Source organism: Gracilinanus agilis, chromosome 3, assembly GCF_016433145.1.
Source record: "Gracilinanus agilis isolate LMUSP501 chromosome 3, AgileGrace, whole genome shotgun sequence".
Lineage (NCBI taxonomy): Eukaryota > Metazoa > Chordata > Mammalia > Didelphimorphia > Didelphidae > Gracilinanus > Gracilinanus agilis.
The window spans coordinates 50,927,888-50,945,028 of NC_058132.1; the positions used below are offsets into that span (position 1 = coordinate 50,927,888).

A 17,141-nucleotide genomic window follows, 5' to 3' on the forward strand; every position below is an offset into this window, starting at 1 on the left:
TAGGCAATGGGGGTTGAATGACTTGCCCAGGGTCACAAAGCTAGGAAGTATCTGAGGCAAGATTTAAACCCAGGACCCCATCTCCAAGGCTGGTTCTCAATCCACTGAGCAACTTAGATGCCCTTCCCCCCAAAATTATTTATATATGTATGTATGTATAGATATATTTTTTTTTGTAAATGGCCTTGGAAAAGAATTACCTTATATTGATAATAATTTTATTTTTCCATTTATAGAAGTTACACACCTAAGACACATTTAACAAAAAAATCATTGTTCGGCTTGGCAAAAGCTTTGTTTGGCGTGCTGTTTATCCTGGGGATGCTCTGGTTAGGCTGCTTGCCTGTAAAGTCTTCCTGTCCACCCTCGTAATGGGATTTCCCTTGGAGGAGCCCCGAAGCCCAGAAAGTTCAGGCAGTCTTCACTTTGGGGAGAATGCAGAGCATCTCGAAGAGCAGATTGGCTGCCAGGAGAGCTGTGTTTCCTGAAAAAGAAGATGACCCACGAGAGTTTGCTAAGCAGCTTCTACCCGAAGGAGCCTCTCTTAGCAGAGCTTTAGACCAGACCTGGAACCACATGCCCTAGCAGGAGTTTTTCCCACTGTCCATCCTTTCTTAGGACTCCTAACCACTTGACTTCCGTCTTCCTAAGACTGCATTTAGTCCCTTCTCTCATTTGTGCAGAAAAAAAATGACGAAAGGAAAATTCATAATATAGCATTATAGCATATATCATCATTGGGGGAAACTAGGTGGCTCATGGAGAGAGAGCCAGGCCTAGAGCTGGGAAGTGGGGTTCACATATGGCCTCGGGCGCTTCCTCTCTGACCCTGAGCAAGTCACTGCCCCATTGCCATTGCCCTTACTGCTCTCCTGCCTTGGAGCCGATTCTTGATACTGATTCTAAGACAGACTTGAACAAGGCCCTAAACCTCTAGGCCTTTCTGGCCTGAAATCCGGGGCCCTGCATCCATCATGAATATTCTCTGTGAGAGAGAGCAGGCCGGCGCCTCTGTCACGCAACTTGTGGCCTCCCCTCCCTTTCTTCAGAAGACAGATGAGAAAAGCTAATAATACTCCGCTCTCTCCCTGGGGTTTTGTTAGGGTTAATTAGCTTGTGTTGGCAAGGAGCAGAATCTCAGAAGCTGCTTCGCCTCTCCATTAGAAATGTTCTCTCCACTGCCCGAGGGGCACCTCAAGCCTCTAGAGACCAACCGCATCCAGCACTGCTGGCCCAGCTGGGCCCCACCACTGACCAGCTTCATCCCCTTTACTCACCAGAAGGGTCGTACGCTGGGGCGACTTCCACGAGGTCACAACCCACCACATTCAGGCCTTGACATCCCCGGATGATCTCCAAGGCCTAAGTAAGGTAAATTGTCACGTTAGCTAAAGAAACAGGAATTGAGCCCATCAGCATCTCTCCCACTGTGAACCTCAAGCTATGACTCTTTAAACCCTGACCTTCCATCTTTGCATCAATATTGGGTATGGGTTCCAAGGCAAAAGCCGGTAAAGGCTAGGCAATGAAGGTGAAGTGACTTGCCCAGGGTCACACAGCTAGGAAGTGTCTGGGAATAGATTTTAAGCCAGGACCTCCTGTCTTCCAGGCCTGGCTCTATCCACTGAGCCACCTTGCTAGGTTCCCCCACTGTCCCATGCTAGGACTTTTAGGATCCTGTCTATACCTTCCTACCAGACCCACAAACGAACCTAAAGTCAGAAAAAAATCCCTATCCTGAACTGGAAAGGTTCTCCAATATAATTCAGGGTCTACTAGATACCCTGGACAGAACACAAAAAGAACAAACCCCTAATCTCAGGAAGCTTGTGGCCTTCCAGGGTTCAGAGGTTTGCCGTGTGCCTAGGCTGGTAACTGAATTGTACCCAGAAAGTGACTGAGACCCCTGAGGAAATCTGCAAAGGGGATCAGACACCTGGACTAGGCTTTGAAGGAAGCAAAGCAGAAGAGTGGAAGAAGAGTATTCCAGACATAGCAATCACCTCTACAAAGGCATGGAGGTGAGAAACCCCTAGCAAAACAGTTTTGAATCAAGTACATGAAGGGAACTGTGAAGAAAGACTGGAAAAAGGGCTACTGGGTGGCAAAGGGTCTGGCCTCAGACATTTCCTTGGCTGTGTGACCCTGGGTGAGTCCTGTAATCCCAATTGCCTAGCCCTTATTTTCTGCCTTAGCATCAATTCTGAGACAAAAGGAACGGGTTGTTTTTTGGTTTTGGTTTTGTTTAAGAGAAAAAAGAAGGAAATGAGCCCAAAGAGGTGGTTATTTGTTCAGGGTTGCAAATAACTACAGTAAGTAAAAGAGGCAAAATTTGAACCCATGTCCTCATTCATAGACTGAAAGTCCAGTGGGTCTACAGCAATGATTCCCAAAGTGGGTGCCACCGCCCCTTCCTGGGTGCTGCAGCAATCCAGGGGAGCAGTGATGGCCACAGGTGCATTTATCTTTCCTATTAATTACTATTAAAAATTTTTTTAATTAATTTCCAAGGAGCTGGAAAGGGGGTGGTGGGCCCAAAAAGTCTGGGGACTACAGGTCTACAGCCTTCTACTTAAGCCAAAAATTCAGACACAGATTCTTTCAGAGCCTCCTTACTTGACTTGGTGTGAGTCCAGCAATTTCAGGAGTCCCTGTCCCTGGGGCATAGGCTGGATCCAAGGCATCGATATCAAAGCTGATATAAATGGGTTTGTCTCCCATCTGCTGCCTCAATTCCCCCATCAGTGGAACCAGGGACTTCAGCCAGCAATCTTCAGCTAGGACGACACGGAAGCCCTAGGAGGTAAAGTTAAAGATCTCCGGGTTTGACTCCTGCCTTTTGTCCCCACTCAAAAATCAATCATGATGAAACTAACCGAATGTCCCTCGTGGCATTCCAAGACAACACTGGCCAGCTCTTCTTCCTCCGGTTCATTTTTTTGATTCATTCCTTAAGCATTTATTAAATACCAGCTGTATGCCAAGCTCTGTGCTAGGTGCCAGGGATACAGCTCCCTCCCTCCCCAAAACAAACTGCCCTCAGGTAGTTTACATTCTACCAAATCAAGGGTCCATGGACCCCGCTAGCCATCTGGTAAGGCCAAACACTACAGAGGTCCCTTGCTACCTTCCTAATTGAAGAAAACGCTCAGTTTCAATTACAGATTGTGAAATAAAGATCTGATCTATCCATGGCTTTCGTGGGCATCAGTGGACGGACCCCCAGGTCAAGAATTCCTTTGTAGGCGGATGTGTTTGAACAGAGCCTAGACCAAACCTGTGAATCCATTGGTTTAAAAAGCCCTCTATCAGCACAGAGCGGCATCTGCTTTGCCACATTTAGAGAAGTAACTGGGACACTGCAAAGTCCAGCGGCCTGGGCCTGGTCCCACAGTCAGCGGGTGGGAGGAGGGGGCTTGAACCCAGGGCTTCCTGCCTTCCAGGCCAGCCAGCTATTCATCTCCTCTGCCAGGCTGCCTTTCGAAAAATATCATTTCAGGTGAGACAGAACACAGCCAGGTACCAGGAAAGGGGCTTCCCGTTAGAGATGGCACAGGAGCTTAGTCTGGCAGAATGTGTTTTTGTCACTCCAAAAAGACACTAATAAAGCTCTGTCGTGGCTGGGCTTTAAAAGCTTCACCCTAGAATGAAACAATTCCTATTCTGGTTCCCTCCTTGTCATATATAAGGAAATGTGCTTTCTGGGTTTGTTTCCCTGCCAGATACCACTTAGCTCTGTGCTGAGAACAGCCGGCAATATTCTTGGTACCATTCCACCAACACCCTCCTTCCTACTTGTCTCTCCACCCCCAAAACGTGGTATGTCATCCCACCGGCCAGCATCCTTATCTGTCTCCTGTTGGTTTTTGTTTTTTTTTTTTTTCTGGTAAAAAACAGTCAGTCACCCCCAGCATTCCAGGCATCGTGACTAAAGCAAGTTCCTAGCTTCCATCTTACATAATTTTTAGGAAGAGATTAGAGAATGGTCTGAGGAAAGGGAAGAAGAAAGACTCCTTGGCTAGTCAGTCACCTGGTCTCGATTGTATTTGTAGGGGTTCAGGGTCATGGAAGAGCCCCGGATGCCTATCTGCGCCACTCGCTTACAGTCCAGGAGGCCTTCTTCTACACAGCGGCGAAAGGGGGTCCCATGGTAGATCTTCTCTCCCAGGGCTTTGTCGGCTGTGTCCGTGTGGGCATCGACATGTAACAGCCCCACAGGACCGTGCCTGGGGACAACAGAGTGACCATAGAGGAGACAGTCATATTTCTTTGGAAGGCCAACTCAACAATGAATTCAACAAGCACCTGCTAGGGGGGCGAAAGAAAGTTTAGACAAGAACATAGTCCTCACCCTCGTGGAGCTTCTAGTCTAGTAGAAGAATATGGCACACAGATAACCTCGGATACAAGAAATAGGTGATAGACACATTCAAGTGGTCAAACATGGGGATGTGGGGGGTTCCATGCCCATGTCTGACACCTGGACTAAATGTCCTTTAAGTACTTTCCGTCTCTTAATCTTATGATCCATTGACTAGGGTGGATCAGAGAAGGCTTCCTTGGGAAGGTGGCATTTTGAGTTGAGCTCAAAAGAATAAATAAGAGAGAGCATCTGGGTGGCTCAGTGGATTGAGATCCAGGCCTAGAGACAGGAAGTCCTGAGTTCAAATTTAACCTCAGACACTTCCTAACTACATGACCTTGGGCAAGTCACTTAAGTCTTTACTGCTCTTCTGCCTCAAAACCAATAAACAGAACTGATTTTAAGATGGAAAGTATGGATTTTTTTTCAAGGAGAGGCATAAAGAACAACATGAGCACAGAATAGCACAAACACCCCCAATGCATAGGAGATAAATGCTCTTCTCCCTGGAGAGTATATGGAAGGCATGACATAGGCTAGAAAAAACAAACATGGCAGCAGATTGTAGGTAGCCTTCAGCGCCCAGGCAGAAGAATCTGTATCACTCAGGAGGAAGCAGGTAGTCCTATTCCCAAGACTTCCCACTCTTCCACACCTAAAGATTCTGAGATTGGTTTGGCTTTCTTGAACTGAGCTCAAGCAGCCTGTGGGCCCCAAACCTTAATCACAAATGGTCAAATCATACCGGTGGGGGCAGCAGCAAGCTTGGAGAAGTGAGTCTGGAAATCTTGATTGCCACCTAGGATTTTTATTTTTCTTAGGACTGTATTGTCAGAGCTATTTGGAAATGGATTTAGAAGGGAAGATTGGTCCAACTCTTCATTTATAGAGGAAAAAATGGGAGGCCCCCAGAGGTCATGACTCATTGAAGGACACATAGGTAGTAAGTGACAGTCAGGATTTGAACCCAAGTCTCCTGTCCCTAGTCCATCCTTTCCATCACATCATGCCATCTTGGTAATAGCTATAGGCACACCAAACCCAGATGGGCCCTTTTGTTCTCTGTTCTCCATCCAGTGGACAATGGAGCATTTCTCTGGTCAGCTTGTCTCATGAGAGAACTAGTCTGTTGTCTGGGGACCTTTTAGGTAGAAAATAGCTCCTGCCTCCAAGCTCACCCTTATCTAAACCTTCTCAGTTGTTCCTTTGTCATTGACTGCTAAAACCAAACTAAATAAAACCCAGTGATCGAGAGACAGGATATTTCACTGTGGAGCAGACTTGAAAGACCAAAGGAAAGTCTAAAATGCACAGCACACCAGCCAGGACAAGATGGAGGTGGGCACCAGAGGGTCAGGGTGCTCCGGAGATGCACAAGATTCTGACTCATGCCTGGCAGATCTTCACAGTGCCTTTCTTCATTCATCCTAAACCCACGACACCAGCCCAACTGCTTTGCTAGCCAACCTCCTAATATTCACCCACCCCCAACCAATGATCTAAAGCAAACCATGCTTGGATTTCAAAAACAAATTAACTTGAGATCTGCCAGGACTCACTTTTCTGCCAACGCCTGCAGAATAGGGTAGGTGATGGTATGCTCTCCTCCTGTAATGGAAGAGAAAGAAACAAAATCACCCTCCTTTGGAACGCCAGCGGGGAGTGAGGGGCTCTCCTCTGTGCCTCGATAGAACAAGTTGAAATTACTTCACATAGAGCCCTTTCCAATAAGACAGAAGAACTGGAGCCAGAGTTGGAGTTAGAGAGGGTCCCGTGATGGGGTGACAAGGTCTGAGGAAGGGCAGAAGCCTCTGTTGGAAAACTCACTTAAAAGACATTAGATAAACTGAGTCACCCACCAAACCATGCTCAAGGAAATTTTAAAATGGGAAGCTGACATAGGCATGGAGTTCTCTCCCATTGCCTCATGCCAATCAGCAGGTTTGTAGTAGCTGCCTTTTATAAGCGTCACACTGGTCCAAATCCAAGTTATGAAAAAACATGACCAACCTGTGAGTTTCTTTTTATTTTGTTACCCTCCCCACAGGAAGGATGATGAATTAAATCTTTTTTCTTCTTTTCTTCCTTCCTCTCTCCCTTCCTTCCTTCCTCCCTCCCTTCTTACCTCTTTCCTTCCTCCCTCCTTTACTTCCTTCTTTTCTAACCTCCTCCCTCCCTTCCTCCATTTCTCCCTTCCTTCATTCCTCCCTCCCTCCATTCCTTCTTTCCTTCCTTTATTCCTCTCTTCCTTCCTCCCTCCCTCCCTCTCTGTCTTCCTTCCTCCTTTTCCTCTTTCCTTCTCTCTTTCCCTTCCTTCCCCCCCTCCCTTTTTTCCTCTCCTTCCTTCCTCCTTTCCTTCCTTCCTTCCTTCCTTCCTCCCTCTCTCCCTCCCTCCCTTCCTTTCTCCTTTGGCACTCTCTGTCTCCCTCAAGCCTAACTCTTATTATTCCTGGAGGCGCCCCCCATCTTGGTGCCTGACTTAGTGAGGACACCACCACCTGAGTATGAATCAAGCCTTAGACACTTAGCTGTGCGACTGTAAGCAAGAGACTTAACCTTTGCTCGGCTCAGTTTCCTCAACAGTAAAATAGGATCATAATAACACCTACCTCTCAGGTTTGTTGGAAAGGCAAAATGAGGAACCATTTTTAAAGCACACCTAACAGTAGCTTCATAAATGCTTGTATTAACCCAGATTGGATTGTTTATCAACTCTGGGAGTGGGGACAGAAGAAGGGAGGATAATAGCATGAATCATATAACTATGGAAAACTTTAAAAAAAAATTTTTAACCAATAACTCAAAAAATAAATGGTTGTATTCTTCCCACCAACTGCAAGGACTGTAAATGTGGGCCTTCACTAAATCTGGACAGCAAAGGAAACAGTAGTCTATACTTGCCCTGGACAAGCAGCTAGGTTCAAACCTATTATAAGAAAATTAGCTAATGATAATAGCAAGTATTTACACAGCACTAAGCGCTTTACAGATGGAATCTCATTTGATTCTCACAATAACTCTGGAAGGTAAGTGCCACTCTGATCCCTGTTTTGGATCTGAGGAAGATGAGACCAGCAGAGGTGACATGACATGCCCAAGGTCACACCGCTAGCAGGTGTCTGAAACCAAATTTGAATTCAGGACTTCCAATGCTACCCAACTGCCTCATGATATATGAAAATAAACTGCTGCTGCCAGGCCATGGAGAGAACTTTCCCGTATCATCACTTCGGTCCCTTACCCAGAGTAAGAGGAATACAGTTTGCCGCCGCGATTTTCCGATAGGCTTCTCGAATTAACCGGCAGCTGTCCTGAAGGTTGTAGAGGTTGACATCCACGTCGCCGATGTCAGCCACCAAGAGGGACTGGAAAGGGAGAGCGCCTGTGCTTGGGTTCACCGTCCTCAGCAGCACGGATTCCTCCCGGATGCGACGAGGTCCAAACCTGGGAGATGAGGAACATCCTGATTCATTCATTACCTGCAAAAGGGGAGGGTGGCCCCGTCCCATCCTCTCCAATGGTGCAGAGCCTCCTCGAGGAGCCAAACAGCTCTTCCCAGATGTCCCTTGGAAGAACCCTTGTCTCCAGACCCTACTTCTTCAGTGAGAAGAATTCCTATTGTTAGTTAATAATAATAACATTTTTAGTGCCTTCTATGTGCCAGGCACTTTACAATCGTTCTCTCGTTTGATCCTTACAACAACCATCCCCATTTTACAATTGAGGAAATTGAGGCAGGCAGAGGGAAAGTAGCTTGCCCAGGATCACAGAGCTAGTGTCTAAGTCAAATTTGAACTCAGATCTGCCTGAAGCAAGGCTCAATGGCCTATCTGCTACACCTCTTTTCTGCGCAATGAACCATTTGTGCAAGAAGAAAGAAGTAATTTTTTTTTTAATAGCAATGATGGAGACAGTGGATTGAGAGCCAGGTTTAGAGACAGATGGGCCTAGGTTCAAACATGACCTCAGACATAATATCTGTCTTATAGTATAGTATTTCTAGAGTGCAGATGTTTCTTATATCTTACAGTATTCTTATAGTTCACATGTTATATATGGTATCAATTATATAATATAGTGTGTGGCAAGTGACTGGGCAAGTCACTTAACTCCCATTGCTTAGCCCTCACCACTCTTCTGCCTTGGAACCAATACATAGTATTGATTCTAAGACAGGAAGTAAAATAATTTTTTTTTCATTTAATACCACTCTTCTGCCTTGAAACCAGTACATAGTATTGATTCTAAGACAGGAAGTAAGAGTACATTTTTTTCATTTAAAATTTTAATTTAACTTTTTTTTTAATTTAAAAATTTTATTAAAAATTTTTTTAATTTAATTTTTCTTAAAGAATAAATTTAAAAATAAAAACAAAAGAAACAACAACAAAGTATAGCCTATTCATTATTTAGAAAGATATATTTAGTAGAAATATAAAAGCAATCCCCCCCAAAGAGCTTTGTCAATTTTATTCCTCCAGAAATTCAAGGCCTAAGTCTAATGTTAGTCATAGTTCTGTTCTGATAAAGTCAAAGAGAATTCTGGTATTTAATAGACTTTGCTCCAGGTTCATCTCGCCCTACTGCCTAGGCAGGATCATCCTAGCTCATCCTTTTCATCAGATTCATGAAAGAGGCTGGGCTTCCACAGTCTGGGGAACTGGAATGTTCCTGGCCGTGGCCCTAGCAATGTGAGCTGGGTGGGCATCTACCAACTCATGGGGGTTAGTTTCAGGACATCAAATTCCTGGGATTTGGCCCTCCTTTCACCAGAACAGATTGTGGGGCTCCTGAGGATTCAATGGATGGTCATCCAAGGCTCTAGCCACCAACAAAATCATCACCCTGAGACCATCCTGGTGACCAGCTGAGCTGGTCCTACAAGAACCGGCATATTGTCAGTCAGTCATGGAGCCCAGGGTCAAAGTGTGTGCCACCTGATGGGACCTAACAGATCTACACTCTGCTGACCTGGCTTCTGATAACCCAGAGACACCCTTAATAACCAAGTAGCCAACCCACTTTCAATGAACGTCTTCCTCCAATATTAGGGACATACCCACTGTGGGGAGCATGTTAGACTTACCATCAAGAAGATGGGTTCAAATCCTGCCTCAGACACTAACTTGATGAGTGACTTAGGGCAAATCACTTAATCACTCTGTGCCTCAGTTTCCTCACCTAAAAAATGGGGAGAATAACAGCCCCTATCTCTCAAGATTGCTGTGAGGATCAAACAAGCTAACAAATGGAGAATGTTTTGCAAACCTATAAATATGTAATATGTGTAATACATAAATATTATACTATGTAATATATTACTATATAAATACCATACTATGTGACTAATACTATATGTAATGTGCACTATAAAAACACTGTACTATATGATAGATATGATATGTTATGTATACCACAGAAATACTATACTATATAATTGATACTATATGTGGTGTGTACTATATAAATACTCTGCTTTATAATTGATACTATATGCTACATGTACTCTATAAATATTATACAATATAGTATATCAGATATTGTATATAATGTATACTACATAAATACTATATTATATAATTGATACTATATATAACATGTGAACTATAAAAATACTGTAAGATATTATAAGTAACATATGCACTCTAGAAATACTATTCTTTTTTTTTTTTAAGAAAAATTTTCCATGGTTACATGACTCGTGTTTTTACTTTCCCCTTCACCCTCCCCTTAACCCTCCCCCCATAGCCTACCAGCATTTCTACTGGTTTTAACATGTGTCATCAATCAAGACTTATTTCCATATTATTGATAGTTGCATTGGTGTGGTTGTTTTGAGTCTACATCCCCAATCATGTCTTCATCAAGCCATGTGTTCAAGCAGTTGTTTTCTTCTGTGTTTCCACTCCTTCAGTTCTTCTTCTGAATGTGGGTAGCATCTTTTCCATAAATCCCTCAGAATTGTCCTGGATCATTGCATTGCTGCTAGTACAGAAGTCCATTACATTCAATTGTGCCATAGTGTATCAGTCTCTGTGTACAATGTTCTTCTGGCTCTGTTCCTTTCACTCTGCATCAATTCCTGGAGGTCTTTCCAGTTCACATGGAATTCCTCCAGTTTATTATTCCTTTGAGCACAGTAGTATTCCATCACCAGCATATACCACAATTTGTTCAGCTATTCCCCAATTGAAGGGCAAACCCTTGTTTTCCAGTTTTTTGCCACTACAAAGAGCACAACTATAAATATTTTTGTGCAAGTCTTTTTATCTATGATCTCTTTGGGGTACAAACCCAGCAATGCTATGGCAGGCAGTCTTTTAGTGCTCTTTGGGCATAGTTCCAAATTGCCATCCAGAATGGTTGGATCAGTTCACAACTCCACCAGCAATGCATTAATGTCCCAATTTTGCCGCATCCTCTCCAACATTTATTACTCTCCCCTGCTATCATTTTAGCCAATCTGCTAGGTGTGAGGTGATAACTCAGAGTTGTTTTGATTTGCATTTCTCTAATTATTAGAGATTTAGAACACTTTCTCATGTGTTTATTGATACTTTTGATTTCTTTATCTGAAAATTGCCTATTTGTGTCCCTTGCCCAATTATCAATTGGGGAATGGCTTGATTTTTTATACAATTGATTTAGATCCTTGTATATTTGAGTAATTAGACCTCTGTCAGAATTTTTTGATATAAAGATTTTTTCCCAGTCTATTGTTTCCCTTCTGATTTTAGTTGCATTGTTTTTGTTTGTACAAAACCTTTTTAATTTAATATAATCAAAATTATTTATTTTACATTTTGTAATTTTTTCTAACTCTTGCTTGGTTTTTAAATCTTTCCTTTCCCAGAGATCTGACAAGTATATTATTCTGTGTTCACTTACTTTACTTATAGTTTTGCTCTTTATATTCAAGTCATTCACCCATTCTGAATTTATCTTCGTGTAGAAAAAGAAGGTAATATTAAGAAAAATGGGAAAACAAACAAAATGGAGTAAATTTATATTCCATAAAGAAGCATGTGGGGCAAACAGGGAAGAATAACAATACACTGGAAGGGTAAAGAGGCGTGAGAGAAGAAATATTTAATACTTAATTGCATTGAAGTCAACTTAAAGAGGGAAGAACAATCAGATCCACTGGGAAAGAGAATTGATTCACGCCCTATAGAGAAGTAGAAGGGTAACAAAAGGACTGATGAGGAGGGAAGTAACACTAGGAAGGGAGAGGGTGGGGGTGGGGGGTAGCTTAAAAAGATCCTAAAGAAGAATAAGAGGGGAATGAGAAGGGAAAGGGGAAAAAGGGAAGTACAATAATTGAGGCAATTAGGGGAACTGATTAAAAACAAAACACTAGTATAGAAGGAAATAGTGAAAGAAGAAAGGGCAGGACAAGGAGGGAGAATCAAAATGTCTGGGAATACACAGTTGATAATTATTACTCTGAATGTGAAAGGGATGAACTTGCCCATAAAATGGAAGCAAATAGCAGAGTGGATTAGAAACCAAAAGCCTACCATATGTTGTCTGCAAGAAACACACATGAGGGGCAGCTGGGTAGCTCAGTGGAATGAGAGTCAGGCCTAGAGACGGGAGGTCCTAGGTTCAAATCTGGCCTCAGTCACTTCCCAGCCGTGTGACCCTGGGCAAGTCACTTGACCCCCATTGCCTACCCTTACCACTCTTCTGCCTTGGAGCCAATACACAGTATTGACTCCAAGATGGAAGGTAAGGGTTTAAAAAAAAAAAAAAAAAAAAAAGAAACACACATGAGACAGGCAGACATATATAGAATAAAAATGAAAGGATGGAACAAAATCTATTGGGCTTCAAATGAGAAAAAGAAGGCAGGGTTTGCCATCATGATGTCTGACAGAGCCAAAGTAAAAATAAATCTGATTAAAAGAGATAGGGAACCAGCTGTGTGACCCTGGGCAAGTCACTTGACCCCCATTGCCTAGCCCTTACCACTCTTCTGCCTTGGAGCCAATACACAGTATTGACTCCAAGACAGAAGGTAAGGGTTTAAAAAAAAAAGAGATAGGGAAGGTAACTATATCCTAATAAAAGGCAATATAAACAATGAAGAAATGTCAGTACTCAACATGTATGCACCAAACGTTATAGCATCCAGATTTCTAAAGGAGAAGCTAGTGGAACTCAAGGACAAAATAGAAAGCAAAACTATACTAATGGATGAACTCAACCTTCCCCTATCAGACCTAGATAAATCAAACCAAAAAATAAATAAGAAAGAGACAAGAGAGGTGAATGAAATCCTAGAAAAATTAGAGTTAATAGGTATATAGAGAAAAATAAATAGGGACAAAAGGGAATATTCCTTCTTTTCAGCAGCACATGGAACATTCACAAAGCTAGACCATGTACTAGGGCATAGAAACATGGCAAACAAATGCAAAAAAGCAGAAATAATAAATGCAACCTTATCAGATCATAATGCAATAAAAATAGTTATTAGTAAGAATACATGGAGAGGCAAACCAAAAACTAATTGGAAATTAAATAATATGATTCTCCAAAATAAGTTAGTGAAAGAACAAATCATAGAAACAATTAATAATTGAAGACAATGACAATGATGAGACTTCTTACCAAAACCTATGGGATACAGCCAAAGTAGTTCTCAGGGGAAAATTTATATCACTGAGTACAAATATTAACAAATTAGGGAAGGCAGAAATTAATGAATTGGGCATGCAACTTAAAAAACTAGAAAATAAACAAATTAAAAATCCCCAGATGAAAACTAAATTAGAAGTACTAAAAATAAAAGGAGAAATTAATAAAATTGAAAGTAAAAGAACTATTGAACTAATAAATAAGACTAGAAGCTGGTATTTTGGAAAAACAGATAAAATAGACAAAGTACTGGTAAATCTAATGAAAAAAAGAAAAGAAGAAAACCAAATTAACAGTATCAAAGATGAAAAGGGGGGGCAGCTGGGTAGCTCAGTGGATTGAGAGCCAGGCCTAGAGACAGGAGGTCCTAGGTTCAAATCTGGCCTCAGACACTTCCCAGCTATGTAACACTGGGCAAGTCACTTGACCCCCATTGCCTAGCCCTTACCACTCTTCTGCCTTGGAGCCAATACACAGTATTGACTCCAAGATGGAAGGTAAGGGTTTAAAAAAAAAAGATGAAAAAGGAGACCTCACCTCTAATGAAGAGGAAATTAAGGCAATTATTAACAATTATTTTGCCCAATTATATGGCAATAAATATAGCAATCTAGGTGATATGGATAAATATTTACAAAAATATAAATTGCCTAGATTAACAGCAGAAGAAATAGGATACTTAAATAATCCAATATCAGAAAAAGAAATTGAACAAGCCATCAAAGAACTCCCTAAGAAAAAATCGCCAGGGCCTGATGGATTCACAAGTGAATTCTATCAAACATTCAAAGAACAACTAATCCCAATACTATACAAATTATTTGATATAATAAGCAAAGGAGTCCTACCGAACTCCTTTTATGACACAAATATGGTACTGATTCCAAATCAAAGCCAGGTAGATCAAAAACAGAGAAAGAAAACTACAGACCAATCTCCCTAATGAACATAGATGCAAAAATCTTAAATAGAATACTAGCAAAAAGACTCCAGCAAGTGATCGAGAGGGTAATCCATCATGATCAAGTGGGATTTATACCAAGAATGCAAGGATGGTTCAACATTAGGACAACCATCCATATAATTGACTATATCAACAAGCTAACAAACAAAAACCACATGATTATCTCAATAGATGCTGAAAAGGCCTTTGACAAAATACAACACCCATTCCTATTGAAAACATTAGAAAGTATAGGAATAGAAGGACCTTTCCTAAAAATAATAAACAGTATATATCTAAAACCATCAACAAGCATCATATGCAATGGGGATAAATTAGAAGCCTTCCCAATAAGATCATACATAAAACAAGGATGCCCATTATCACCTCAATTATTTAACATATTACTAGAAACACTAGCAATTGTAATTAGAGAAGAAAAAGAAATTGAAGGTATTAAAATAGGCAGTGAGGAAACTAAGCTATCACTCTTTGCAGATGATATGATGGTCTACTTAAAAAATCCTAGAGAATCAACTAAAAAGCTAGTAGAAATAATCAACAACTTTAGCAAAGTTGCAGGATACAAAATAAGTGCACATAAATCATCAGCATTTCTATATATTTCCAACACATCACAGCAGCAAAAGTTAGAAAGAGAAACACCATTTAAAATCACCCTAGACAATATAAAATACTTAGGAATCTACCTACCAAAACAAACACAGGAATTATATGAACACAACTACAAAACACTTTCCAAACAATTAAAACTAGATCTAAACAATTGGAAAAACATTTATTGCTCATGGGTAGGACTAGCTAATATAATAAAAATGACCATCCTACCCAAATTAATTTGCTTATTTAGTGTCATACCTATCAAACTACCAAAAAACTATTTTTTACTGAATTAGAAAAAACTGTAACAAAGTTCATTTGTAGGAACAAAAGATCAAGAATATCAAGGGAAATAATGAAAAAAAAAACATGAAGGAAGGTGGCCTAGCAGTACCAGATATTAAACTAAACCATAAAGCAGCGGTCATCAAAACAATATGGTACTGGCTAAGAGACAGAAGGTAAGATCAGTAGAATAGACTTGGGGTAAGTGATGTCAGCAAGACAGTGTATGATTAACCCAAAAAGCCCAACTTTTGGGACAAAAATCCACTATTTGACAAAAACTGCTGGGAAAATTGGAAAACAGGGCAGCTGGTAGCTCAGTGGATTGAGAGTCAGGCCTAGAGACAGGAGGTCCTAGGTACAAATCCGGCCTTAGACACTTCCCAGCTGTGTGACCCTGGGCAAGTTACTTGATCCCCATTGCCCACCCTTACTGCTCTTCAACCAAGGAGCCAATACACAGAAGTTAAGGGTTTTAAAAAAAATCGGAAAACAATATGGGAGAGACTAGGTTTAGATCAACATCTCACACTCTACACCAAGATAAATTTAGAAATACTATTCTATAAGACAGATATTATGTGTAACATCTGCACTCTAGAAATACTACAAGATAGATATTATATGTAATATCTGAACTCTAGAAATACTCTACTATATAACTGATACTATATATGAGGTACTCTATAGTAATACTGTACTATAATTGATACTATATGCTATGTGTACAATATAAATACTATACTATATGAGATAGATATATATATGATGTGTACTATATAAATATTATACTACATAAATGATACTATATGTAACATGTGAACTATAAAAATACCATACTATACAATAGATATTATATATATATCATCTATTATATATATATATCATCTGCACTATAGAAATACTCTACTATATAATTGATTCTATTTGTAATGTATACTATATAAATAGTAGCTAACATTTATATTGATTAGCAAAGCACTATCCATTTGTTAATTCATCTGAAATTCAAAACACCCCTGGAAATAGGTGCAATTATTATCCCCATTTTACATATAAGGAAACTGGACACAGAGGGGTTAAGCGATTTACCCCAGGTCACACAACTACTAGCCATCTGAGGTGCTATTTGATCCCGGGTCTTCCTGATGCCCAGGAGCCCCTCCACTGTCCCACCTAGTTTAGTAAACAGTTAATAAATAGTTTTTCATTTATCCATTCATAACAGTCCTATGAGGTAAGCAGTGGATTATTACTGCTTATTTTACAAATGAGGAAACAGAGGCTCAGAAGGTGAAAGGCTTTGCCCAAAGTCACATAACTGCATACGTTAGAAAGCTGGCATATAAGCCAGGTCTCTGGCTCTGTGTCTGGTGGACGTTGGGCACTCTGTCGCCTCTCAAGGATGCTTACCTTGTCCCAGGTCGGTTGGAGGTGCCAATATCTAGAGGAACTCCCACAAATGCTGCATCGAGCCCTTCAGGGGAGCTCTTTAAGGGCAGCCTCATCATGGTGCAGACCCCCACTGACCGGGCTACAAACTCAGAGCTAGGAGGCACATTGAATGTGGCACTTGAGGTCCAGCGGCGTGGGATGTCTGACCATTGGAGGTGCCTCTTGGAAAACCAGGTGGCAGAGCCAGCCCGGCAACCAGCATGGGCCCAAGGGAGCACTGGAGAGATCCTGGTCAAAGGCCTTTGGCTGACTCTTGACCATAGTAGTTTCCTGAGTCCTGAAGAAGTCCCCTGGGGGAGTCCATCCTTCCACAAACTGATTTGGAGCAGTTTGCTGCCCTGGCAGGAAAATAGCCGCTCCATGTTGCCCAGGGGGCTAGGGAAACCCCTCTTGGCCTTTGGGCTTTCCTCTGTAGCAGCAAAGTGGATTGATCAGTAACAGCCCTGGCTCAAAGGGCAGAGGAACAGAGAGGCTCTTCTGGGCCAACTTTGGTTCAAAGGTGGCCGGGGAGGGGATTCCAAAGCTAACAGAAAGGTTCATTCATTCCCTCCACTCCTACCCCACCCCCCAGCACTACCCCCTACCCCCCAGCGCCTTTAGAAGCAAAGCTGAGCCTGAGAATGAGTAACACAGTTGCTTGTTCCTCTGGCCCTTTTCCAGTACAGAAATAATAACAATTGCTCCAATTTCTCTGGCACATGCATTCTTAACCAGTGGGTAAATTTTATGGGTTGGGAGTATGAACTTGGATGAAGAAAAAATTCCAGAATTTTCTTTAGTTATAAATTGTTTTTTTTTAAGCAATTTTTTTTTAAACCCTTGTACTTCGGT

At 41.6% G+C, this 17,141-nt stretch overlaps 1 protein-coding gene across 1 annotated transcript; it reads right to left on the reverse strand.

The window, feature by feature from the left end:
* Nucleotides 1-204: 204 nt before the first annotated feature.
* Nucleotides 205-16,703, reverse strand: AGMAT (agmatinase). The gene is made up of 7 exons (XM_044671284.1): nt 16,269-16,703; nt 7,605-7,807; nt 5,923-5,971; nt 4,031-4,226; nt 2,617-2,796; nt 1,278-1,362; nt 205-484 (listed from the first exon to the last, which is right to left on the reverse strand). Exons 1-7 carry the CDS (start codon nt 16,670-16,672, stop codon nt 411-413), a joined length of 1,191 nt encoding a protein of 396 aa, XP_044527219.1. The 5' UTR covers nt 16,673-16,703; the 3' UTR covers nt 205-410.
* Nucleotides 16,704-17,141: the final 438 nt, after the last annotated feature.